At 45.7% G+C, this 23,705-nt stretch overlaps 1 protein-coding gene across 1 annotated transcript in view; it reads right to left on the bottom strand.

Annotated features, from left to right (window-relative positions):
• Positions 1-23,705, bottom strand: part of ZPBP (zona pellucida binding protein) — a 759,369-nt gene that overhangs the window by 349,854 nt on the left and 385,810 nt on the right. Inside the window, exon 4 of the mRNA XM_085606618.1 lies at positions 17,108-17,257. Within this exon, the coding sequence (XP_085462744.1) occupies positions 17,108-17,257 (150 nt within the window). The remainder of the gene's footprint in view (positions 1-17,107; positions 17,258-23,705) is intronic.

Below are 23,705 nucleotides of genomic sequence, written 5' to 3' on the forward strand. Positions count from 1 at the left end.
CATCCTCTCCTGGTCTAAAGAACTGATGCCCAGTTGATTCTGCTGACATCAAGGACACTCACTTGAATATAAAAATAAGCATCATTTGCAGAAAGTCTGAGGTAACAAATTGCCAGTTCAACTGCCTTTGGTCCTAGCCCAGCAAAAATGGCATTCACTAAGGGCACGCTCGTTTTTGTTCTCCTCTACCTAGTGATGCAGAAGGTAATTACCTCGATAACCGTTTAATCAAATTCCCATCTTAGAAACACACGGGTCATGCACTGCAAACACCAGTGATTTCGACTCACTCGCCTGACTTGTTAGGGGACCATAAAAATCATTGTTCCCTTGTAGAGGATCACAATTATTTTAATATCATCGGAAAACTCTGCACTTGTTTGTTCCTGGACATTGCTTTTACCAAGGTTTTATGCACCACTAATTGGCCTTATTACTCCTATATTTAAGGAATCTCGCATTCCTGGTTGTAAATGAATATGTGAAGTCACACTTAAACTGAGGAAGGTCTAGGTTTCTCACTTACTCAAAGAATTCAGGATTACTTCTCAGTACACATTTTTATTTAATAGGATGGTGTTCAGGTTCTCAAATTACCTAATCAAGAGGTGTTGTCGACTAACACTTTCATCTTATGTTGAAATAGCAACCTTGGAGACAATAACATTAAAGTTATGAAAAGCGCTCATTCCCAACTTCAAATAATGAAAAAACTGAAAACAATCCTACAGTCAGATCACATGAAATCTGGTGTCCATTCTTTGATACCTTCTTGATTTGGCTTTGCCAGTACGGTTCCAGCAGGGGCATTTCAATTTGCCCTCACACCAATAAAAGCTGTCATGTTTGTCACCTCAAACTACTCTTCTTAACCATGAAATTCATCCACATCTCCCCAATACTCACTGAACTGCACTAGCCTCCAATCAAGGCCAGAATGAATTTCAGGCTGGGCTGTCTAGCCTTCAAAGCAATCCATTTCAAAGTCACGTCCTATTTAATCAACCTACTCAAGACAACAGGAGAAACCAGGAATCTTGTAAGTAAATAAAACTCACTTGAAACACCCTTATTCCGAACCTCACATGCTTGTTAACTCTCGTTCTCAGGAGCAGCCCCCACCTTCTAGATCTCCCGGCCTACTGAAATCCCAACTGCTCGAACCCTTCTTTTGTTCTGTCATTTGTTAAAGTCACACCTGTTTAGCTATACCTGACCCAGAAACTCTACATTGTAAAACATCAGTGTCAGAGCTGATCGATATACTTTAAAGTTTGACCTGCCCCCCTCGTCCTTTTTCTCTACTCTCCTTCTTCTCTAGAGCGCGAAATAGACCCAAGAAATCGGGTATCAAGGCGCTTTATATGAGCACCAGTTTCGTTACAGATTAGCACATTCTATTTTTTTGTTAGGCATGTGTAGATTAAGTGATTTGCCAAGAATCATAGGATGTTGATGGTCCTTGCCGAGACTCGAACCCTGTTCCACAACTTCGAGGTCGACCACTCTAGCCGTAAGGATACATGCTCTTCCCACGTCCTTGCTCACCTACGAACAGTCCTTCCACCATCCAAGCATCCTCCTCCACCATTCCCCCTGTACACTTACCTAGTTATACCATAATAACCTGTTTGTGTGCCTCTTCGGCGATTGCCACCTCCCTTTTTATGTAAAACCCATTTTCGCGTTTATTGTTAACATGGAAAGCGTATCCATACCTTTGGTAAGCATGCGCTATATTAATCTGGAAATGAATAATAAATTAATGGCCAGTGATCTCAGAAAGAGGCCAAGTTCGTGCAGTATCCACAGAATTGTAGGTAAATCTGCACAACAATTGAAATCTCTGATGCAAAGGTGCTCTTTAAAACTAAAAATGTTTCTTTTATTTGAAATAACTGGACAGGACTGTTTCAGCAGAGTGTCTATTTAACTATACGTAGGACTCTTTCACATGACAGATTAATGACAGTGTGCTAAAGGGGTTTTCCTGACCTTGAGGTTCCTAGATGTGGTTAATTACCTTCATGGATAACAATAAGTGTCTATTTTACATATCCTGAAAAAAAGGTTGGCACAATCTGTGCATACTGTTCAACAACCATCAGAAAAATTGTCTTGTTTGCAGCTTTTTTCTCTGCTGTATGTCTCATGTACGGAGTTATCAAGAAGTCCATAGAGTACCAGTTTCCTTCAGTTGTGGTTCATGATTGATCTAGACAGATTTTGGTTCACGTTGCTACACTCTCCTGTCCACTCCTATTTCATTAGAAAGATTCTGCACCCTCAAAGGCTACCCCAAGAAGCCGCCAGGACACATTGCTGAGTAAGCACACACGGAAAGCAACGGACATAATTTAGAGGTGGACAGTAACGGGACCAGTGCTTAATGTGTGAAAGAATAAGAGATGGGGCCCAAAGTTTTGCTCAGAAGCCCATGGTCAGCGTTACCGAAAGTTGAGGTGCTGTGCCATCTTGAATTCACCTCATCCCTGCATCCTCCATTACCTTGTTTTTCTGTCTTTTTCTTACCCCTTATTTTCTCCTTTTATGTTTTTCTTTCTTTTTTTCATGGATTAAAGTATCTTGAGGAAAAATAAGTACTGGACCCCAAACCAGTGCCAGTGAGCCCCACCTGCAACTAACAGCTCAAATTAAGCACTGAATGGAACATTCATTGAATATTGGTGATTGTCCTGCAACTCACTTCACTCCACCTCATTTAAAAGTGGCTGGTGGCAGATCTTCAGCTGGCTTCACTGTCTTTGACAGGCTAGCCAGGACAGAGTTTTTTGCACAATGGAAACTGAAGCTCCACACTATGAAGGCTGGCCTTCCAGCAACATGTATGTTTAAGTTGTGTTTTTTTTGCTCTGCCCTATCATCCACAATTTAGCGGTCCACAACAGGGATACATAATTTCTGTCCTGCACACATTTGAGGAAATTCACCACTTCTTCAGGGACATTGATTGAATATTTTTCAAAACAACCCCCCACTTTGAAGTTTTGGCATATAAATATGGTAAAGAAAAGACAGGCGAGCATTCTGCCTTGTCATGGTGGGCCACTGGGCATTGAGTAATTTTGTTAAAAGTGCTTTGGGTGGGAAGCTTAAAACAAGCATTTTCAATGCAATAGGTCTCCCTTTTGCGAGCGTTTAAGCGATTGGCATTGTAAATGACAATGCCTTTTATTTATGCGTTTTAAACCCAACACCTATATGAGGCATTGTTTTTTTAATGCCAATAGCTCAAACTTTCACAAATTTGGGAGCACATTAATATTGTCCGTGCCCATTTCTTTAGACGCTGCTCACCGTATTCAGGTTATAGTGAGCAGCGTCTAAACAAAGGGGCACGGACAATATTACAGTGAAAGCGCATATGGTGCACTTTCACAAAAAGCAAAAATAAAATAATTAAGAAACGTTCTGCACGGCAGCTGAAGTGAAAGTGGCCTGCGCTATTAAATAATAAAATAAATAAGCGTGGCCGCTAATGTGAAAGCAACCGCTTGTAAAATAAATAATTAAATAAGCCCAGCCGCTAAACTGAAAGCGGACCGTGCAGTAAACTAAATAATTGCGTCCGCTATAGTTAAAGCGGACCGCGTAGTAATTTAAATGAATACAGTAAGCATGCGGCGTGCTGCAATGTCGTGGGTGGAATAGGGGAAGAGCATTAAGCAAAACAGTGCTCACCAACTTATAAAGCAGAGCATGTAACAACACCAGTAAAAGGTTCAGTTCTTATGGGTGGTAACAAATGGAGACAAAGTAGTACCAAGGAGGGACTTACAAGCCTCATAATGAATCGGAAGCCAGCGTTTACGAAGGACAATGGCACAAGACAATTAAAAATATGGGCGGAGAGTGGGCAGGGCTTCTAGTGCATACCCTAATACAGCATGCATCGCAGAGCGAGCAGTGAACTCTGGCTGACGCTAGGCACTGGTGAAAAACACAACCAATTGCAGAACCAGACATAAACAGTCAGGAGAAATGGGGACAGGAAAAGATTTGCAACTGTTTGCACCTGTGCTGTAAGGTAAAAGGGAGAAGCGCCTGCAATCCTTTAATACGATACAGTATCTCAGGCAACCAAGTGTGGAAAGTAAAGGCAAATATCTGCACTCACTGTCACTAGTATGGACAAGCAGTGGACAGGTGAGTAGGTAGAATGCTGTAATCCAGCCCATATGCTTAGACAGGCAGGTACAGGTAGATAGACATGCAAAGGCATTGCATAGAAGATCGCTGAAAGGCATGCCCCTACCGATGACAAAGTAGCTCCCAAGATGCATTTCAGTTCCTAGATTAGCAAGTGAGAAAAATAAAGCCAGTGGTCGTAGATTAGCTCAAGCAGCTAATATAGGCAACAGGAAAAAAAAATAAAAGCAACGATTCCACAAGGGCAGTAACAGGAGCCAATTGAAAAGATGGGCGGGAAATGGGTAGAGCTTCTATGCCATACCTCAATACAGCATGCCTTGCAGTACGTGTTGCCCAGGCTCGACCTAAAAATCATAAGTAGACAGCAGTAAATACTTTACATGAGCTTAAATGTCTCAGGAAGAATCACCTGAGGGTGGCTGCAGATACTGTCCGGTAAAGAGCTAACAACATATTGGGGTGGGAAAGGAGAGAAGCAGACCGCTGCAGATGAAGTGCAACAGCCCAGATCTAAAACCAATAAAATAAAAAGAGGCTGTATAACAAGACAGCTGATACAACCGTTCACCAAGCCGACAAGGAAGGAAAGTATAGACATGACGATCCTATATATTAGTTCAAACCTATTAACAGCCAAGTACAGCAGACGCTCGCAGATATGGTTCACAAAGAAGGCGAACATTAGAGGAATATATAGGCTGCAGCTCCATGTACTTTTCAGAAGCTTGTACAGCAAATGGAGAATTTTACAGAAAGAGCCACAGAGGATGCTCTAACGCTCAAGCTGGACAAGTGCATTCCCAACAGATCGATCTGCAGATCCCAAGGCCCACACCAAAGAGGTTAGCAGAAGCACGAAGTTTCAGAATAACAGAGAAGAGTACTTACTGACCGCCAGCCCTACCAAGGCAGGAGAACCTGGACTAAATGTGCACATACTAATCCGATGGCTTGGAGCGGAGGAAAAGACAGTATGGTTGATAGGGCGCACACTGCAAAAGTAGAAACTGAAACAGGGGAACACTGGCATAAAGAGAGGAAAACACCCACTGGTAAAGGTAATAGACCAACACCACCTTCACCATTTTATTACTCTCCAGGAGGGGTATGCAGATAAAAACACATTCCAAATGGCATGTCTTTTGTACTTCACAAAAGTTACATGCACATGTACTCCAGAGGGGATATTCTCAAGAACATGTGATAATTATCGCAAAATTAGCTTAACGCAACTTTGCATATCGCAGTATATCGCGGGAAAATAACGCCGTGTTAACGTTGCATTCTCAACACGGCAGTACCATAATATAGTCTCACGACAACGCGTCAAATGACCGCGTTAAAATGAACTTGAGGCCGAAAAAAATGCGAAACACGAAAGCGAAAAAAGTTGCGATGTGGTAAATTGCGATACAAACATCAGCGATAACCAGCGACAGGCCTGCAATTCCCAAGCGTCATGTGGGAAAATGCACTATAAAAGCACCAAAATATACAAACAAAATAATTTCAACTGCGTAGCACCATGGAGGAAGCCGGACCAAGTACAGAGGATGACCAGAACCCCACAAGCCCCCAGGAGCACCATCCTGGGACCTCGGGGTCACGGAAGGGCAAGGAGAAGAAGACGAGGAAGACGAGGTTCACTCCGCAGGAAAGCAGGATCATCATCACGGAGGTGATAGAACACCACCAACAACTGTTCGTCACCTCCAACGTGTCAATGGAAAATAAAAATGCAATATGGCAGGCCATCCTGGACAAGGTGAATGCAGTCGGAGTAAGGAGGAGGACAATTGGAGATGTCAAGAGGCGCTGGAATGACGCGAAGCGCAAAATCAAGAAGAAACTCGCTGAGAACCATCAGGCAGCAATGCAGACTGGAGGTTGCAGCCCAGCGGAACACCAGGAGCTTGATGAGATGGGGGAAATGGTGTCCACAGTCATCAGTGGGGAGACCTTGGCAGGAGTTGGGGGTCCGGACACTGCTCGACATGACCTGACACAACAGCACCAGGATGAGTACCAAACAGGGCCTGGGGGCACGGGGGAGATGGGCACAATAGCACACATGCACAATTAAGTAGAGTACACTGCACACCCACAATGACTCTGGATCATGTCCCTGATCCACTTGGTACACTGCAGCACACATGCAAACATCAAGTAGGCCCACGTCCACTATGGGCACAAAGGGGTCCCTCCCCACACAGCACCAATCTCACAACCAACCCATGAACGCGTGATAAAACCAGCAAAGCTGCATATCTGTGAGCCACACTGACAATGCAGGTAACACTGCATGAAAAATAACATGGCTGCAGTCCAATTATCATGACATGGTGCACGCCACAACACTGAGGTGGCTGAGTGTGGAGCACATCCTGAAAGGAGCAGGTCACACTCTGACACATCCATGTGCACAAACAACCCCTGATGTCAACAACACATCTGCGGATAAACCATGCCCAAGAGTCCAAGATCCACACAAGAGTCAAAATTAGCCAAGTCTGCAACATCTCAGCACTGTAGAAGCACAGAAGTCAAAGGCACACCGCCTGAAAGGGAGAAGGAGCAGCATAATAACAGCTGCAGGGGCGACTCTCCCACAAGGCAGCACACACACATAGCAATAACAGCATATCATCATTGACGACAATGTGGTACAAAGTGCAACACTTTCACTACAAAACAGAGTACATGACTGGTTCCGCTTGTCCATAGAAACTGGCCAATCACATCTGGTATAGCAGGAAACTGTGAGATGATAATGTACGTGTACAACCTCACATCCGTGATGTAGTTCAAATGTCTACTGTCCCGCATCAAATAGTCAACTCCTCCCAAACAGTCATAATGTACATTGTCATGCAGTCTGTATGTAAACTTGAACAATGCGTCAACATACATGTGAACACAATGTTAAACTGCATCTCACATTCACATTGCAGAGGGACAATCAACACCTCCTGCAGAGCAGACCCAACAACTCTTCACTGATGACGAAAAGAACCTCCCCACCATCAACACCGACGCCCTCCAACAGCTCTTGGACAGCTCCGGCAACCCATCTCCAGGAGCAGGGCAGCCCAGCTGCATCGAGGAGACCCCACCCCCTGCACAGACCACACAGCAGGACGCACCCACCACCACGGCTGGCTCCCAGCACCTCACCGAAGAACATATCGCATTCCAAGGCCAGGTGTTAGACTGCCAGAAGGAGGTGGCTGAACAGGTGGGGTGGGGTTCGGCCACATGGCAGCCAAACTAGATGACATACGTGGGTGTCTAAGTCACATCAGGGACCACTTACACTCCCTAAAGGACACCCACAGTTCGCTCCATGATGTCCAACATTCCATGCCCGGCACCGCTGGAGTCATAGTTCTGATAGGAGAACAACTGTCAAGCCAGAGTGCCCTCAGCAATGTCAGCCGAGAGTTGGCACGGATGCTGAGGACAATGGAGAACATGGAGCCGATGCATGCGGAAAGTATGGCTGCCACAGATGCACACCAGCGAAAAGTTTTTGGTATCTTCCATGCCCTGCAGATCCTCATCATCGCATTGCTGCCACTAAGGCAGTCGCTAATGAATGCTGCTGGTACTTCCACACACACATCTCCGGCCCCTGATGTGTCAGTGGCATACAGTGCTGCAGACCAAATATCAGCACCCTCATGTCGGACAGATGACATAGAGGACGAAGATGCGGGTGATTCCACATGTGTATTAAGAAGAGCCAGTAGCAATCTTCTCCGCCATATGCCCTGTTTCAGCTTGGTTCTGCCCTCTACATCATGCCCTGTAACAACACCTCCCACTGTCCCCCAAAACACCGTGCAACACTCACCTTGGACCTCGACATGGACTGCCATATTTTGTCTGCTTAACAATGACACAGCAATCAGACTGCGGACTGTACTCTTCTTCTTCCTATGTACTTGTCAATCCCTAAATGACTCTGGCTGGCCCTCCACTTGCTACAATGTAATATGGGGTTTGCATGGCCATGTACTGCTCCAGGTCCGACACTCCACCGAATGTGAATAAATCATTCAAAATCACACAGATGTGTCATGTCCATAATCGATCCAAGTATGAAAGTATGGATGAATGTAAGGGCATTGGTTGCAAAAAAAGGTACACCCTGGGAAATGAAAGCAGTGCACATGTGTCACCAGCAGCATGACTTTAGCGAAAGTGCTGGAAAAATGCGTTCATTCACAGCTCTGCAAACATATTGAGAAATATCATCTCCTGGATCCTCACCAGTCAGGATTCTGAACAGGACACAGCACTGAAACGGCACTAACGCACATCGTTGATGACGCCATGAGAGCCCTTGACCAAAATGTCCCTTGTCTCCTGATCCTTCTAGACCTGTCCTTCGCCTTCAATACCATCAAACATGAAAACTTGATTGATCTCCTACAAAATAGAATGGATTGTCGGGCCCGGTACTAAATTGGTTTGCCTTCTTCCTTCACAACCGCACGCAAAGGATCAAAGTTAATCATGCCCTAGCTTCCAGTACCCCGGTCCTAATTGAAGTCCCCCAAGGCTCGACGCTCTCGCCCACTCTCTTCAATCTATTTATGGAGCCTCTTGCAGTCATTCTGAACAGAGCCAACATTCAATACCACATGTATGGGGATGACACGCAATTGTACCTGAAGATCTCATCACAGGAGGACATAAAAACTTTTACACTTGCACAAACTCAACAATGGCTAGCCCAAAACCATCTCTTACTTAATACTCTCAAAACTGAATTTCTTTTGATCACCCCACCTAATCACTCAGCTCCTACCCTTGACTGGATTAAACAACTAACTGCTCTGAACTGCACACCTCATGTTGTAGACTCTGCCAAATCTTTAGGTGTCACATTGGATAAACATCTAAATATGCAAGCACATAACAGCGCTACTACTAGGGGAGCCAATTTCCAACTCAACACGCTTAAGGAAATCAAACCATTCCTCCCCCGCAAAGACTTTAGGCCGGCGGTACAATCCCTGATTATCCCTAGATTGGAATATGGATTGGTGACCCTAGCAGGACTTCCCAAAGCCAGCTTAGCCCCACTCAGAGCTACCTTGAATGCTTCAGCCAGACTTTTAACGGGATCTAGGAAATGTGATCACATTTCACCCGACCTGCAGCAGCTAAACTGGTTATCTATTAAAGCCAGAACCCGACTCAAGATTGCTTGTCCGACTCATAATGCCATACACCCCAATACCCCATACTACCTAACAAATAAACTTGAGCTATCAGGCTCTAGCAGGACCCTCAGAAGTACATCCACCCTTCTCTTGAAACCGCCAAGATTCAAAAAGAAAAGATCGTACAACCGTGCGTTCACCGTTATTGCTCCTAGAATCTGGAACTCCTTACCATTCGAGATCAGATCAAATCCTTCTACTACTTCCTTTAAAAAACTGGTCAAAAGACTACTAATGAACGAACTTTAATCACACTGATCATGTTCAGGTGTTTTGTTAATAACCAAATTCTTGTCATATTCTCACTGATGTTCCATATGTTTTTTACCTTCTTTTTTCAAACCCCATGGTTTGATGACTCCTTAAGAGCTCTCAAACTAGCATGCAGACAAGCAGAGAGAAAATGGAGGCAGGGTTACTCTGACACTCACAAAACCCTCTGGAAAGTAAACCTCCGGGAATATAAAACTGCCATCGCCCAAAATAAGGCTAAACATTATTGCTCCATCATCACCAACGCCACGAACAGCTCAAAAAGTATTTTTCAAATACTCAAAAACCTAACCAATCCGGACTGTGTCACCTCTACACAGCCTCCTACCCAAGCCCTCTGCGACAACCTTGCAGTGTTTTTCATTAATAAAATAAACACCATTATTCACAACCTGAAAACACCTCCCTCTTCAGAAACTTCTAACACGCAGAGACCAGACACCAGCTCGCGAAACTTGTCGTCTCCAGGCTCTGTCCTCTTGGCTAGACTGTGGGAATTTCCTCCAATCCCGGCCTTCGAGTTTGAAAGACTTGCGCTTGGTATCACCTCGGGTTCTCCACTCGACCCCCTACCTCCAAAAGTCTGGAAAAATTTTGGTAATGAACTTTTTGACACCATGCGCCTAATATGCAACCAGTCTTTGCACAGTGGCTTTGTCCCAACCCCTTGGAAACAGGCACTAATCACCCCTCTCTTGAAGAAACCCTCCCTGAGCCCAGACTGTCTTTCCAACTACCGACCCATCTCTCTGCTGCCTTTCCCAGCGAAGGTCGCCGAACGATGGGTCAGTTCGTGCCTGTCCGCCCACCTAGAACAAAACAACCTTCTTGACGATCACCAGTTCGGGTTCCGGCCTGCTCACGGCACCGAAACAGCAGTCTTAACTGCCATGGAGGATCTTCGCATGCGTGCAGACAGGGGCCAGCCAGTGGCATTGATACTGTTGGACCTGTCTGCCGCATTCGACACGGTCAACCATGGTAGGCTGCTGCAGAGACTTGGTGAAGTGGGAGTGGAAGGCACTGCATTGCTCTGGTTTCACTCCTACCTTCGGGACAGAAGACAGGCTGTCTCCCTTCCCCCTTTTCAATCCGCCTTTGCACCAGTACCCCAGGGAGTCCCTCAGGGCTCCTCCATCAGCCCCATCCTTTTTAATGTGTACCTCATCCCGCTAATCAAACTGATCCAATCCTTTGGGGTCAAAACAATAAATTACGCGGATGACACACAGCTCATCCTCTCGTGGGAAGGTGAAGATGCCATTCCTTTTTCCACCTTCCACGACTGCCTAAGAGAGACGGCTGGCTGGCTACACAGAAACTCCCTCCAGTTCAACTCCGCTAAAACGGAGGTCCTGTTTTGCTCAGGCACTAAGATACCCCGTCAGTTTCCGAATGAATTTTGGCCCCCGGAGTTTAGAGACAAACCTCTGCCAGTTCCTTCGGTGCGCAACCTGGGAGCCATGCTGAACAACAAATTAAGTATGGAAACCCAGGTGATGAAAACTGTGGGGATCTGCACAGCCCTGCTTCGATCACTGCGGAAAATCATGCCTCTTCTCCCGGCACAAGCCAGGGCGTCGATAGTCAGGTGCACGATACTCAGTCGCCTTGACTATTGCAACGCCCTGCTCCTGGAGTCTCCAGTCACGATGATGGACCGACTACAGCGAATTCAGTCTGCCGCCGCCAAGCTGGCTCTTGGCTGGACGAGGAGGGCCTCGGCCACAGCGGCTCTGGCTGAGCTACACTGGCTACCCTTAAAACAACGAGTGGCCTTCAAGTCCCTCTGCATTGTCTTTAAGGCTCTGCACGGACTTGGACCCAAACCTCTGCAAGCCCTGTTTCTGTGGTACACTCCTGCCAGAGACCTACGTTCATCCTCTGCCTGTCTGGTAAAGGTGCCCAGATTCAACAGAACCAGAACAGGGGGCAGATCCTTCAGTGTTGCAGCGGCCAAGCTGTGGAACAGCCTGCCCACTGACATACGTCAGATATCACAGCTTCTTCCATTCAGGAGACGTATCAAGACCTGGCTCTTCCCCAAATAAATTGTCCGTCTGACTGTTCTCCCGGTTATCCGTTAACAGAGTAATTTCCAGCGCCAGGAAGCCTGCAAGGTGTCAGTCGCGCTTTACAAATTCTCAAAATAATAAATAATTTGTTTTGTCCCAGTCCTCGATAGCTCCTTTAACTGCATCATTTGTTGATTTTTGCTTGATCCCCTTTTGTTAATATTCCTTGATGCTCATCGCACATCTTGATTCCTTCTATTCTATGATGTTCTACTCTGAGTGCTATATGGCGCCTCTGATACACCCTACTTGTTACTCTTGAATGTTTTCCCACAGTTTGTACTCTCACTTACCTCCTTTATTATGTTTTGTACAATGGCTGAAGACTACTCTGTACAGCGCTCTGATACCCATTTGGGTCTTGTTCGTGCTCTATAAAACTTTTCAAATAAATAAATGTGTGACCATGACACACAGAAGCACTGAGATGACTGGGAATGTGTGCACTAGCTGTGGCCTCATTGCTCTGAAACAACAATCGAGCAATTTCACAACTTTGCCCCACGCAATGTTAGAAATAAGGCTGTGTGTGAAATGTCAAAGTAGTTGGCAGGCCTAAATTAGTGTCCCCCATTACATTTGACAACAGAACATCTCTTAGCATACCTAGGTACTCACACTCAACTGGGTGGACACAGCCTGTAGTGATGGATCACATTGATCCACATGGCAAGAAGTTGGACACCATACTCACATTGCTGAAGACACGTAAGAGCACAGGTCTAGCAGCAACTATCCCAACCACAATGTCTGGCTCACAGAGGTGGAGCTGGTAATGGGGACTCACCCCTAAGTGACATCCGTCAGTCAGTCCCTCACTGTTTACGGACAATGCTCATTGAGGCACAAGATTTGTCATTCTAATCAACACTCATCACAGTTGAACACTAGTGAAGTTATGTAGACTTAATTAGCATGTGCGTGTCAGTACGGGCAAGACAAGGGCCACAACATGCAGACACTAACTGGCAGCATTCGGACACAGTACAGTTCCACGTGACCGGCGTTGTGCATGTGCCCGGGATGTTCTTCCCTTGTTCACGTAGAACCGGCATTTTTCTGACCTGCGGCAGTTATGTGTATGATATGCCACAGCTCGGACCAATGACTCGTATGTGTGTGCAACGTTTGGATGTATGGGTTGTTGTGTACGTAAGTGTCAAGGCCATTCCATGCAAGAGTACCTCGAGCAAGGACTTCTGTGTGTGGGGTGTGAATACGTTGGTCTTTAATTAGCGCTTTGTGTAGAGTGGGAGTCGTCATCATCTGCCATGGTATCTCTCTCAGGGGGTGCCTGCCGCATGCATGACCAAGGTCGGAGGTGCCGATGTCCTTCCGCCTTGTGTATTGAGACAAAGGTGCTTTCATCCCTAATGCTAGTCTGACTACTGCTTGCATTCTGGAAATGTGATGTGGCTTTCGCGCTGCAATTGAGGCTAGGCCCTAGGCTTATGGTGCACCAATATCAATTCACAAACAACAGTTGGCATGTATGAGCCAAGAGCCCGAGCGGTCTTGCGCTCCTTGTACAGTCCCTTCATGCACAGCCGCCCTCTGGGTGCATGCGACATTGCGACATTGTCGATTGCGGGCCTTGTGGCGCCGACACTGCGACAGGGACACACGCATCAGTTGGTTTCCTGTCCAGGCCAGAAACGAATCATGCTCAGAGCCCAGGGATAATTATTCACACCCCTAGGCTGGCCTGGCGTATGCTGACCCAGCCCACTCGGCTTACGTATAAAGGGGGGGACGACGACGCTACGTATCCCAGTTCTTCCCTACTGCCGGAGGTCACATGGCTGCGTCTTCCTGGCACATCACAAGACTCAATCATAGAGGGTCCATGACTTGCATTGCACAGACTTGGTGGCCCGGATACACTGCGGCCGGCACGGCCCTACCGGCACGGGACGGTGACTTTCGGTGCACTGAGGTAGGGGCCCCTAAGTGCTGAGCGGGTGTGCAGCCTGCGATGATGCGCCGTTCTGGCGGTCCGGACTGGTAAGGATTTGTGTGAGCCCTGCTGGACCGCAGTGTAGGCCTGAGCCAGCGGGCAGCGCGGGCCTATCGCCACATGGCGTTGTCTCGCAGTTCACAGAGTTAGTGGCACCTAAAGAGCTGGGCGGGTGTGCAGCTTGAGATGATGCTGTCTGCACTGATATGATCTCTGCCATTGCGAAATCAAGATCCAGAATCACGTGTGTGACCTTGTAGCCCGCAGTGCGGGGCTGCATGATGTGGAGGCTGCTAAGGTTACAGGCCCCTGGGCTTGGAGCTTGCACCGGCAGGTGATGGGCCTTCTTGGAGACATGCCGGTGGCGGAAGGTGAGCAGTGAGGCCTGGGTGCGCAGGGACGGGCAATCACCGCTGGGTGGCGGAAGGGGCAGGGGTTCAGCAGCTTGTTTGAGCAGGTGCGGGCAAGCGATGATGGCGTGTGCAATGATATAAACTCTGCCATTCATAAATCTGGACTCTGTTGTAGATAAGGGACCCGGTGGACTGCAGTGTATACTGGCACATGGTTGGAGACATACTGGTGGCAGCAGGTGAGCAGTGAGGCCTGGGTGCGCAGTGTTGGCACTCTCTCTCCCTCTCCCTATCCCTCTCTCTCTTCCTCTCTTTCTCCCTCTCTTTCTCCCTCTCTCTCTCTCCCTCTATTTCTCTCTTTTTCTCTCTCTCACTAACCCTCTCTCTCTCTCCCTCTCTTTCTCTCTCTCTCTCCCTCTCTTCCATTCTCTCTCTCTCTCTCTCTCTCTCTCTCTCCCTTTCTTGCTCTCTCTCTGCCCTTTGATAAGCGCATGACACACCTTCTTATCTTGAATTCTGTCTTGCAGGCTGTGACTTGCAGTTTGTCCAGAGAAGACCCGCCATGAGTTGTTTTGAGTTTAATTTGTATGAAAATTTGTTTGGAAATTCAAAGAATTATAATTGTGCGACATCAGGCAAATTGATTTGGTCATGATTTCGTAAATTTGATGTGAAAGATCTTTGTCCGGGGGGGTGGGGGGAGGCAGGCTGGGCTTGGGGGTGGGTGGTGGGTGTTGTGGCCCTATTGGGTGTCCGAGCTGCATGATCAGTAGCTCAATGGCATTTGTTGTTCTTCAGGTGTGGCTCTGGGCTGGGCTCCCTTTCATACTGCAGGTAGTCGTCCGACTTAACACCAGTAGGAGCTGGTGTTAAATCCCTAATGCTAACGTGCCTTATCGCATGTTTTGTGATCTTATTGCCGATCTGGCTGGCCGTTGAGAATGTTGCTAAGTGATGTTGTCATGGCTTTTTGCACGGGAATGCCTACTCTGCATATCATTAGCGTTAGTTGCCGGTGTCATCCGTGGCAATGTTTTTTGCGGCTGCTTTCGCAGGGAAACTGGTGATATGGGATGTTAGCACCAGCTTGTGAATAGGGCGATACTTTTATCGCCATTTTGGCTGCAATAAAGTGCCGCTAACTCGGCGATAAGTCCTTGAGAATATGCCCCCAAGAGTACTACTGCGCAAACAGGCTCAGTTTTATTACAGTCAAAACGTAGGGTAAATCACCCATGGAGAGTCAGAGGTACTGTAAAGCAGTAACATGCAAATCAATTAAGATTGGGGGGTAACACTACAAGCACAAAGACCAATATCTAAAGAAAAATAAGGAAACAATGATTATATAACTTTGGACATCGCAGACACCTACACAAATTAAATTGTAATATATTTTAAAACTATTTAGGAAAAAAGTAATTAAAATGAATGTAATACATGGTAACATAACTTTAGACACTGTATACACCCATGTATATCATAATGTACAAAAACATTCAAAAATGAAGTAAATAAAATAAAAAGTTATGCAACAAAATGGTCATAAAACAACTATACAAATCACCAATATAAAAGTAACTCATAATGGTTACACATATATAAAATATCTGAAATATGCAAACTATTATTGAATCATATGAAACATTCAAGGCAGTGCTGACAGTGCTCCTGATAGTCTAGAGGGGAGCAGTGGTGGCTCCTCCGCTAAGGCGGAGGAGAGGTCACCCCAATGACTCAAAAAGAAAAATACTATGACAATAATATATCGTTATTATCATTGTATTTTTCCTATTGAGTCAGTGGCTCTTGAGGCGGGCTGGGCAGCACAGGGAAGGAGTGGTTTGTTCTCCTTAAGTGCGCATGACAGTCCTGTGCACTTTGCATCTTCCCACCAGGCTTGCTTTACAGAGCCTGGTGCGGAACATGTAAAGCCTCCCAGTTCCTTTCTGAGCACCATGGTTTGGTGCTCATACCAATCTAAATGCTGCATTGCAGCGTTGTGACTGGCTATGGGAAGCCTGGGGGCCGGCTGCTTTCTGTTGCTTCCTGCTGCCAGTGGAGACAGGAAGAAGAGGACGGAGGAGAGGTGGCGGCCGGCCAAGGTAAGTGTTCTTTTTATTCTCTCTTCAATTCCTACCCACCCCCTTAACCGCCCTCCTACCCCGCCTCACCACTCCTGATTGGTAGCAGCTGCTACTGGAGAGGATTATTGTGTGTCTGTGTGTGCAGGGCAGAAGCTACTGAGTGTGGTAGGTGGTAGGAAACCGGGTGTCATTTTTTGTATATGTTTGGGTGGGGGAGTAGTAGATTGAACAGAGGGTGGAGAGGGAGAAAGGGCACCGGTTTCTTTTCCAAATTTAGGGGGAGGGTGGTAAATGGAGAGGGTGGGTGGTAGGATGTGAGGACTGTTTCATTTGAATATTTTGTGTGAGATGGTAATGCTGAGCATCGTGTGGAGGGGTGACAGTACTGCAGCTATAAAGATGTGCTTAATTTCCAGAGGGCGGTAGGTGGGTGGCAGGACACCTGGTGGAACAAAGAGCAGGGGGAAGAAGCAGGTTAGGCCATGGCGTGCATGGCTCCCCACAGACTCTACCCTTACATAAGAGTTACCAACAACATGAGACTATTTGGGTGAGCCATACATAACGTAAAATTGTAGATGGGTAAACTCGAGCTTAATTCTGTCTATTTGATATCACTCTGAACCTCTCATTAAAAAGCATCCTATACTCACTGTTACCCATCAACACATCTATATGTTAAGTATGTCTCTCATTGAGAGTTAACAGCATGAATAGCCAGTTTCCAAACGCAATTATTTACTGCTAAGAAAAAATAGCAGTGGGGCACATAATTTGTTTCAGAAAGCTAAATCAAACTCTAATCAAAATAGATCAGGTTATTTCAGCATGTATTCAGTTATAAAAAATGACCACCATATAACATTTGCGGACAAAATTTTCTTAAGGTAAAACATGGAACTTAAACAAATCTTTTAAAAACAAACACGTACCAGTGTTAGAAATGTTGATGTCTTACCATAAATAATATACTTGAGGATAAACTTTTTTTCGTATTGTTTTACAGCAGTTGAATAATGCAAGGTACAAGTGTACGTTCCACTCATTTCTTCTTTGAAGTGTCTGACAATAAGTGTTCCCGTGGGTGTAATCACGACATTGCTGCTGTCTAATGAAGGAAGAAAAAAAGAACATAAGCTGGATATTGTATGCAACTCCATAGACGTGATCTTCCAAATCCAAGTTTTGTTCACTGTATTTTTAGGTCTAGCCTAGAGACAACTATAGCTGTATCGCCAGCTTAATGTAATTAAAAAAATCATACATGCATTATAAATGCATAATTATATTCTTAGACGTTTGTGGAAACTTTTTCAGGACTCCCAGAGCAACCAAGGTTTACTGGGCTGAGATTATTTCAATCCAAGTCATTCACCACTTGTTTCCTGGGGATTAACCCTACTATTCGACCCAAAATGAGCACCAAGTGGGAAACAACCTTTACTACGCGGTTTTTACACCACAATACCATCACAACGCGGTTGTTACATCGACCGCGTTGTTACCACGCAGTGCCATTACAACGCAAGCCGTTACAACGACTTGCGCTAGATGGCGCACTAGACTAAGGAATAGTATGATTTACTATTCCAACACCTTCCTTAGTGTTGCACACACTGGAGTTGGAATAGTAAATTATACTATTCCTAAACCCAGCGCGCCATCTAGCTCAAGTCGTTGTAACGACTTGCGTTGTAATGGCAATGCGTGGTAACAACGTGGTCGATGTAATGACCGTGTTGTGATGGTATTGCGGTGTAAAAACGGCGTAGTAAAAGTATATATTCGCACCAAGTACACACCCTTAACATATGATAATCATGCTAGTGAAGTTTAGCCATCAAAGGCTTACTCAAGGAAGTGGTGTGAGGTTAGTGACTCAGTACTGAATAAAGTAACAGGTATCAGTAACAAAGCCAATAGTTAGTCTTGTGAAAAGTAGCACTTTATTTAGAATTCACACACAGCATAATAATGTACATAAATGGCTTAGACACAAGAAATGAAAGACAGACAGTATAATTACTTTTTAGTATATACTGTCTAAATTACCCCTGTGGGACAACCCTGTAGGCTACTTTGTGTACTATTTCCCCTTCTTATCCTTCAGGTCTCTCTCCGCAGTAGTTCATATGGGTTCTGGTGTCCAGTGGGTAATCAGCTGCAACAGGAACCTGGTAAGGTTATCTCCTCTTTACTAAAAGGCACAGTTCTGGCTTCCCCTTCTACTCGCTCTCTCCTGGAGAGCACCTAATGCATTGTCCAACAGTTCAAGCCACGGGCGGTGTCTATATGAGTCAGGTGTCTCAGCAGTACATTACTGCTCACAGGGAGTGCGTCACGGTGCCCAGGAGCCTAGTAAGCAGGGTTTTCACCCTAGCCGGAATGGTTAGTGAGCGGTGGACATTCACGGCACAGCTGTCGGTGAGCTAAAACAGTGCTGGTACTAATCACAGAGGCTGTCTGAGGGCTGCGGTATTCCAGACTTCCTTGGGTCCAGACACAACCCCAACAACCAAATATCTGGTGCTTCCTTCCCAGTGAATACTTAGCTTTTGGTGTTGGCCTGTGTGCTCCTGCTGCTGTCCTCTGCCCCATTAGCTTTCCTCAAGTATGGATTGCAAATGGGGATCCAGCTTCTTCTGGTGCCTTGCTGCTCATGGCACTTGGTTGTTGCAAGAACTCTCGGACAGACTTAAGTTCTCCAGAGAGGATCGGGGAAGACAATACAACTTTTTTCAAGGCCTAGAGGTACTTGGTTGTTACATGAACTCTTCTGGTCAATCATCCACCAAAAAAGATCTTGAGCTGCTTCCACTGGTGCTGGGACTTCAAGTTCCATTGTAGGGCTTGCTGTTCGATGTGATGGATGGACAACGTTAGAACCCCATTCACAGTATCCAGGGTTACCACCACTATATTTACAGTCTCAACAGTGCACTCTGACTCTATCTTAAAGTCAATAGTGTTTCAGCGCCAACTAGCAGGCAAGGTCCCCTGGGGCCGACTGGCCGGCAATCAGTCTTACCCACACCTGCATGCTTGGAGCATCCAGAGTTCTTGAGCGCATCCCACCCACAGGTGCTCAGAGAAGCAGCAGCTCAATCAAGTGAGTTGGACGCACATGGCCGAGGCGGGCTGCACTCAGTGGGTACAGGGTTCCTCACATGCAGTCACGCCACAGAATCGAACAGAGGTACCTAGTGGCTCCTTCTCTCATTGTAAGTGCTTGATCTCTTCCACAGTGACGAGGAGATGATGCGATGATGATCGTGAAGCAGGTGCCTCTCCTTGATGACAGTGTACAGGTGACTTCCCACAGCAGCCTCTTGTCTCTGACAGAGGGGTGTCGATCAGGTTGCATATCTTGTTGCTCCTAGTGTCCCCCTCGGACTTACGGGGACAGTAACCTCCCAGTACATGAGCTCCAGCCTATTCGGCACACCAAAATCCTCAGTGACGGTCCTCCAGGCATACAGGGTCATGGCTCACAAGGGCTATGGCCCTAACAGCACAGCAATCTTCTCATGGTGGCCTCTCCTGGCATATAGGGTCGCCAGCTCCACATTACATAGGGTTGAAACACAATTTGTGCAGTGATGCACACGTCTCAATTCATGGCAGCCTTTCTCTGGCATACAAGGATCATCAACTTAATCCTGCACACAGGCAACGACCTGAACGATGCAGCAGTCACCTCCACACACCTCACAAAGGGCGACAATCGGCAGGGCTCTTCATTGGACCTCGCTCCCGCCACATTCCCTCTTTCTCACAGGGCACTCTGGTATTAGCATAAAGAAAGGTGCAGGTGCCCCAGGCTCCAGGTCAGGTAGTCTTGAATTTACTGGGTAATGTCCCCTTACCCAGCAGGGAGACTTGAAGGCCTTGGCCCTCATTCCTGGTCACAAGCAGAAGTTTTGAAAAGCTTCCCCTCCTCACACAGCCCGTCTGGCTGCTTGGCAGATACTAACTGTGATTAAGAGTCTGAGTCTTTGAAGTTTATGTTGGGGGTTCTGCTTCTGTTGAAGTACCCACTCCTCTGCTCTCTTTTCCTCTTGAAAGCAGGGTGTCACTGCAGGAGTGACTCCAAACCTAACACCCACAATACAGGTTATGAGAGTGACTAAAGTTTGCTCCTTGTTGACAGTGATCACAAGTGTATCAAAAGGTTAGCACAAGGCTTCAGCCCTACTCTTTATGCTTCTATTATGAACCCCATTGCCTTACTGAAATGTGCCCAAACCCCTTCTTTGTGACCTCTCAATGAATAAAAGAGCATCCTTTGAAGTGGCTATCCCCTATCCAGTGTGTGTCCCATCCAGGTTACAGTTATAGAGCAATACACAAACCAATCTTTGTCACAGACCACGAGTTTGCGCGTATGGTCCGACACTTCTCTTGAGGTGCATAACACTCTGCCCATTAGACATGTAACTTTGAAGATTTACAATTAAATATTTTATATAATCCATCGCCGGGTCATGCACATTTTAGTACAGACTTCTGCCATCTGGATGTCCATGGTATTAAGGGACAGAAGGTTATACCTGATCTGGTTACCTTTATGCGGTTAGTTTTGTACCCGTCATCAATCCTCCATTGTTTGAACGTGGACTACGTATCTACAGGTATGGTATGACACTTCTCCTGAGATGCCACAACCTTGCCCACGGGAAGAGTCATCTGATTTATTTTTGTGGACTGTTTTTCATACTATTCACGCTGGTATAGACTTTATGGACCTTTACCATTGTCCATAATTCACATCAGCTTTGGAAATATACACTGTACTTAATCATGATAGAGGAAGGAGAGATCCTTTCTCGCTACGGGTGAGGTTTACGCCTGCCTGTTTATCAGCCTTTCTTGGAGGATCGTCGAGAACGAGGCTCGGTGTTTCACATTCAGGAACAGACTACGTCCTCGTCTCGAAAAGCAACGCGTCCCGGCAATGCATTCCAAACGAGCTTATGTGCACGCGGAAGCCAGGCGCGTCGGTTTTCTATAAGTAACGCGGAGACACAGAGGCTCAAACCTTGTCCTCTGCACACTCTGAGCATCCTTGTCGGAGGTAAGTCACGTCATCCGAGATAGAACCTTGTTTTTCTCTTACGTGACTTCTTTTCATTAAGCGGATGGGACATACTTACTCCCATTTTTCCTAATTTTTCTCAACTTTTCTTAATTTTTCGCAACCGATATGGAGGTTTAACCTGACGTGTGTGGGTATGGATAGAGCAAATACCAAAGGAAATGATGGACGGAGTGTTGAACATTGCAAGCACTCACCCCCAGTCAACTGATCTGGGTTTAATCCATCCCTGTTCTTTAGCTCACTCTGCCACCCCAGTTCAGACATGGCCATATGCAAATCAGTCTGACCCTGTGCCTCATGGGAACAGTCCAGCCCGAACTGCCAAGCCATGTTTTCCCTGGACCGGAAACAAGCTTCCTAGGACCGGTTTCTGGCATTTAAGCCGTCTTCAGCCAGGCTTGCTTGAATCCAGTGGCAAAGTGAGCAAGGGACTCACGTCTGAGCATACCCTGCCAACTTATGGCGAACAAAGCAAATACCAAAGGAAATGATGGACGGTATGGATAGAACCTAGGCTGGTCCAAGTCTATCTCGAGACGCGTTGTTTGATTAGAGCAATAAGGATTATTTGCTGGTTTGTCCGAGCCAGTGAGCCGGAGGTGAGTTGGCTTTACTCTGATTTTTATACCACACGGTGGCGGTACCTTCACCTTTGGAAGATTATAATCTTCTATCTATCCCCACACCTAATGCGTCTCGGTCTATATAATAATTTTCTCGCATTTGGTTTCAACACACACGTGGGTGTATTATTATGTAAGTACAATCACACTCTATCGGAGTCATCCGTTTAGTCGCAACAGACCTGACTGAGCATGCAGTTACGGTGGTTGGTTCTTTTTGAGTATGACCGGCCGACCATGATTTACAATTGTATTTAATTCCATCACTGATTTAGGATGAGCGACTGAGCCTCCAACTACATGAATTAGCCTGGACAATTGAAGCATATTTCCTGATACATCATTAATATCAGGTAGGGAATATTCAACATCCATATAATCTATGGATTTATGAGCTAAATGTATCAATTACTGACACACATATTTACTACAGGAACAATACACCGGTATACTTTAGAACCAATTTGAAAACTTTTTATCTAACGAAAAGTGCAATCCATAGATACAATCTACAATATATATTTGTGTATTTTGTTGTGTATGTCACATATTGTCAATTAGTAATTTTGTTTAACCTATCAGTTTTTCAAATACAAAAAAAGATTTGATGAATCAAAATTGTTGCTCTATCAGTTATGTGCTGCTTACACATATGTTGTGAATCCCATCTAGAAAGAGGGACATAAACGTTAAAGTTTTTTTTCATGTTGCAGCACCACTGTTCCTATACTGTACCTATCCCCAGGCTCTAAACGATACTGTTATACCCCATTGAGATTAACAATCTACATGAGCAGACGCTGGTCTGCGAGGGTTGTCCTCATCAAAACTGAGTAAATAACTTGTATATGCAATGTCAGACACACTTGCATACAGTGAAGAGTATATAGCCAGACTAATTCAAGGTCAGGACGACAGTTCCTTTCTGGGAGCTGCCAACATCCCATTTGACAACACACTTAATGAGAAGTTGAACAAACTTGAAAGATTGGAAAAGAAACTGGTTTGAACTACATTGCATGGTCATTTGCTTACCAAATATCTCCAGGCCAACATTATCCCTGTTGGCCTCCAGGTGAAGAATGAACCTGCAATTTTCATAAATATCCTGAAGTTTCGTGAAAACTTTAGTTTTGTGGCAAATAACTGTGCTCCCCGCACTGGACAGTGCTGGGAGTGGAGACAGCCCTTGAATACATTTAGAAACTATCAAAAGAAATTGAGGAATTACGGAAAGAAATCATAGAAGACAGGGCCCTAACCAATGCTAAAGAGGCTCCTGAGAGATTAGACAAAAGAATAATTGAATTTAACACTGACACACAAACCAGGAAATTAGACAAACTTGCTAAGGATATAAGGACATATGATAAGAAAGTTACTTATCCATACACAACAGAAGAATACTATCAGCTAATTAACCAAGGTCACTACAAAGATAAAGGTAGATAGGGTGGTCGCAAGTTCAAAGCGTTTTCAGAATCCTCATACTCTAGCGGTGGGTATAGTGACTACGAACAAGCCATCTACGGAGGATGTACAATTAGAAATCGCACGCCTCTGGAAAAAGGGATAATTCATATAGTTCCCTGACTTTAGAAAGACTTCGTCCACAACGCATCTAAGGATCACGTTGGTCCCTGATTCACATTAGATACTCATCACACTCGAAAGGAAGAGTTTCATTTGAGGAATTCAGATCTCATTTTGGGCTGTCTATACCTACTCTCTAGCCTTGAGGAAGACCCGTCATGACATCTATGAAATAGGCTGTCGTCAGGGTCGAAACGTCGGCGTTATACGTTGGCTCAGCAATATCAAGTCTCTTGGTTTTG

Source organism: Triturus cristatus, chromosome 5_2 (genome assembly GCF_964204655.1).
Source record: "Triturus cristatus chromosome 5_2, aTriCri1.1, whole genome shotgun sequence".
NCBI lineage: Eukaryota > Metazoa > Chordata > Amphibia > Caudata > Salamandridae > Triturus > Triturus cristatus.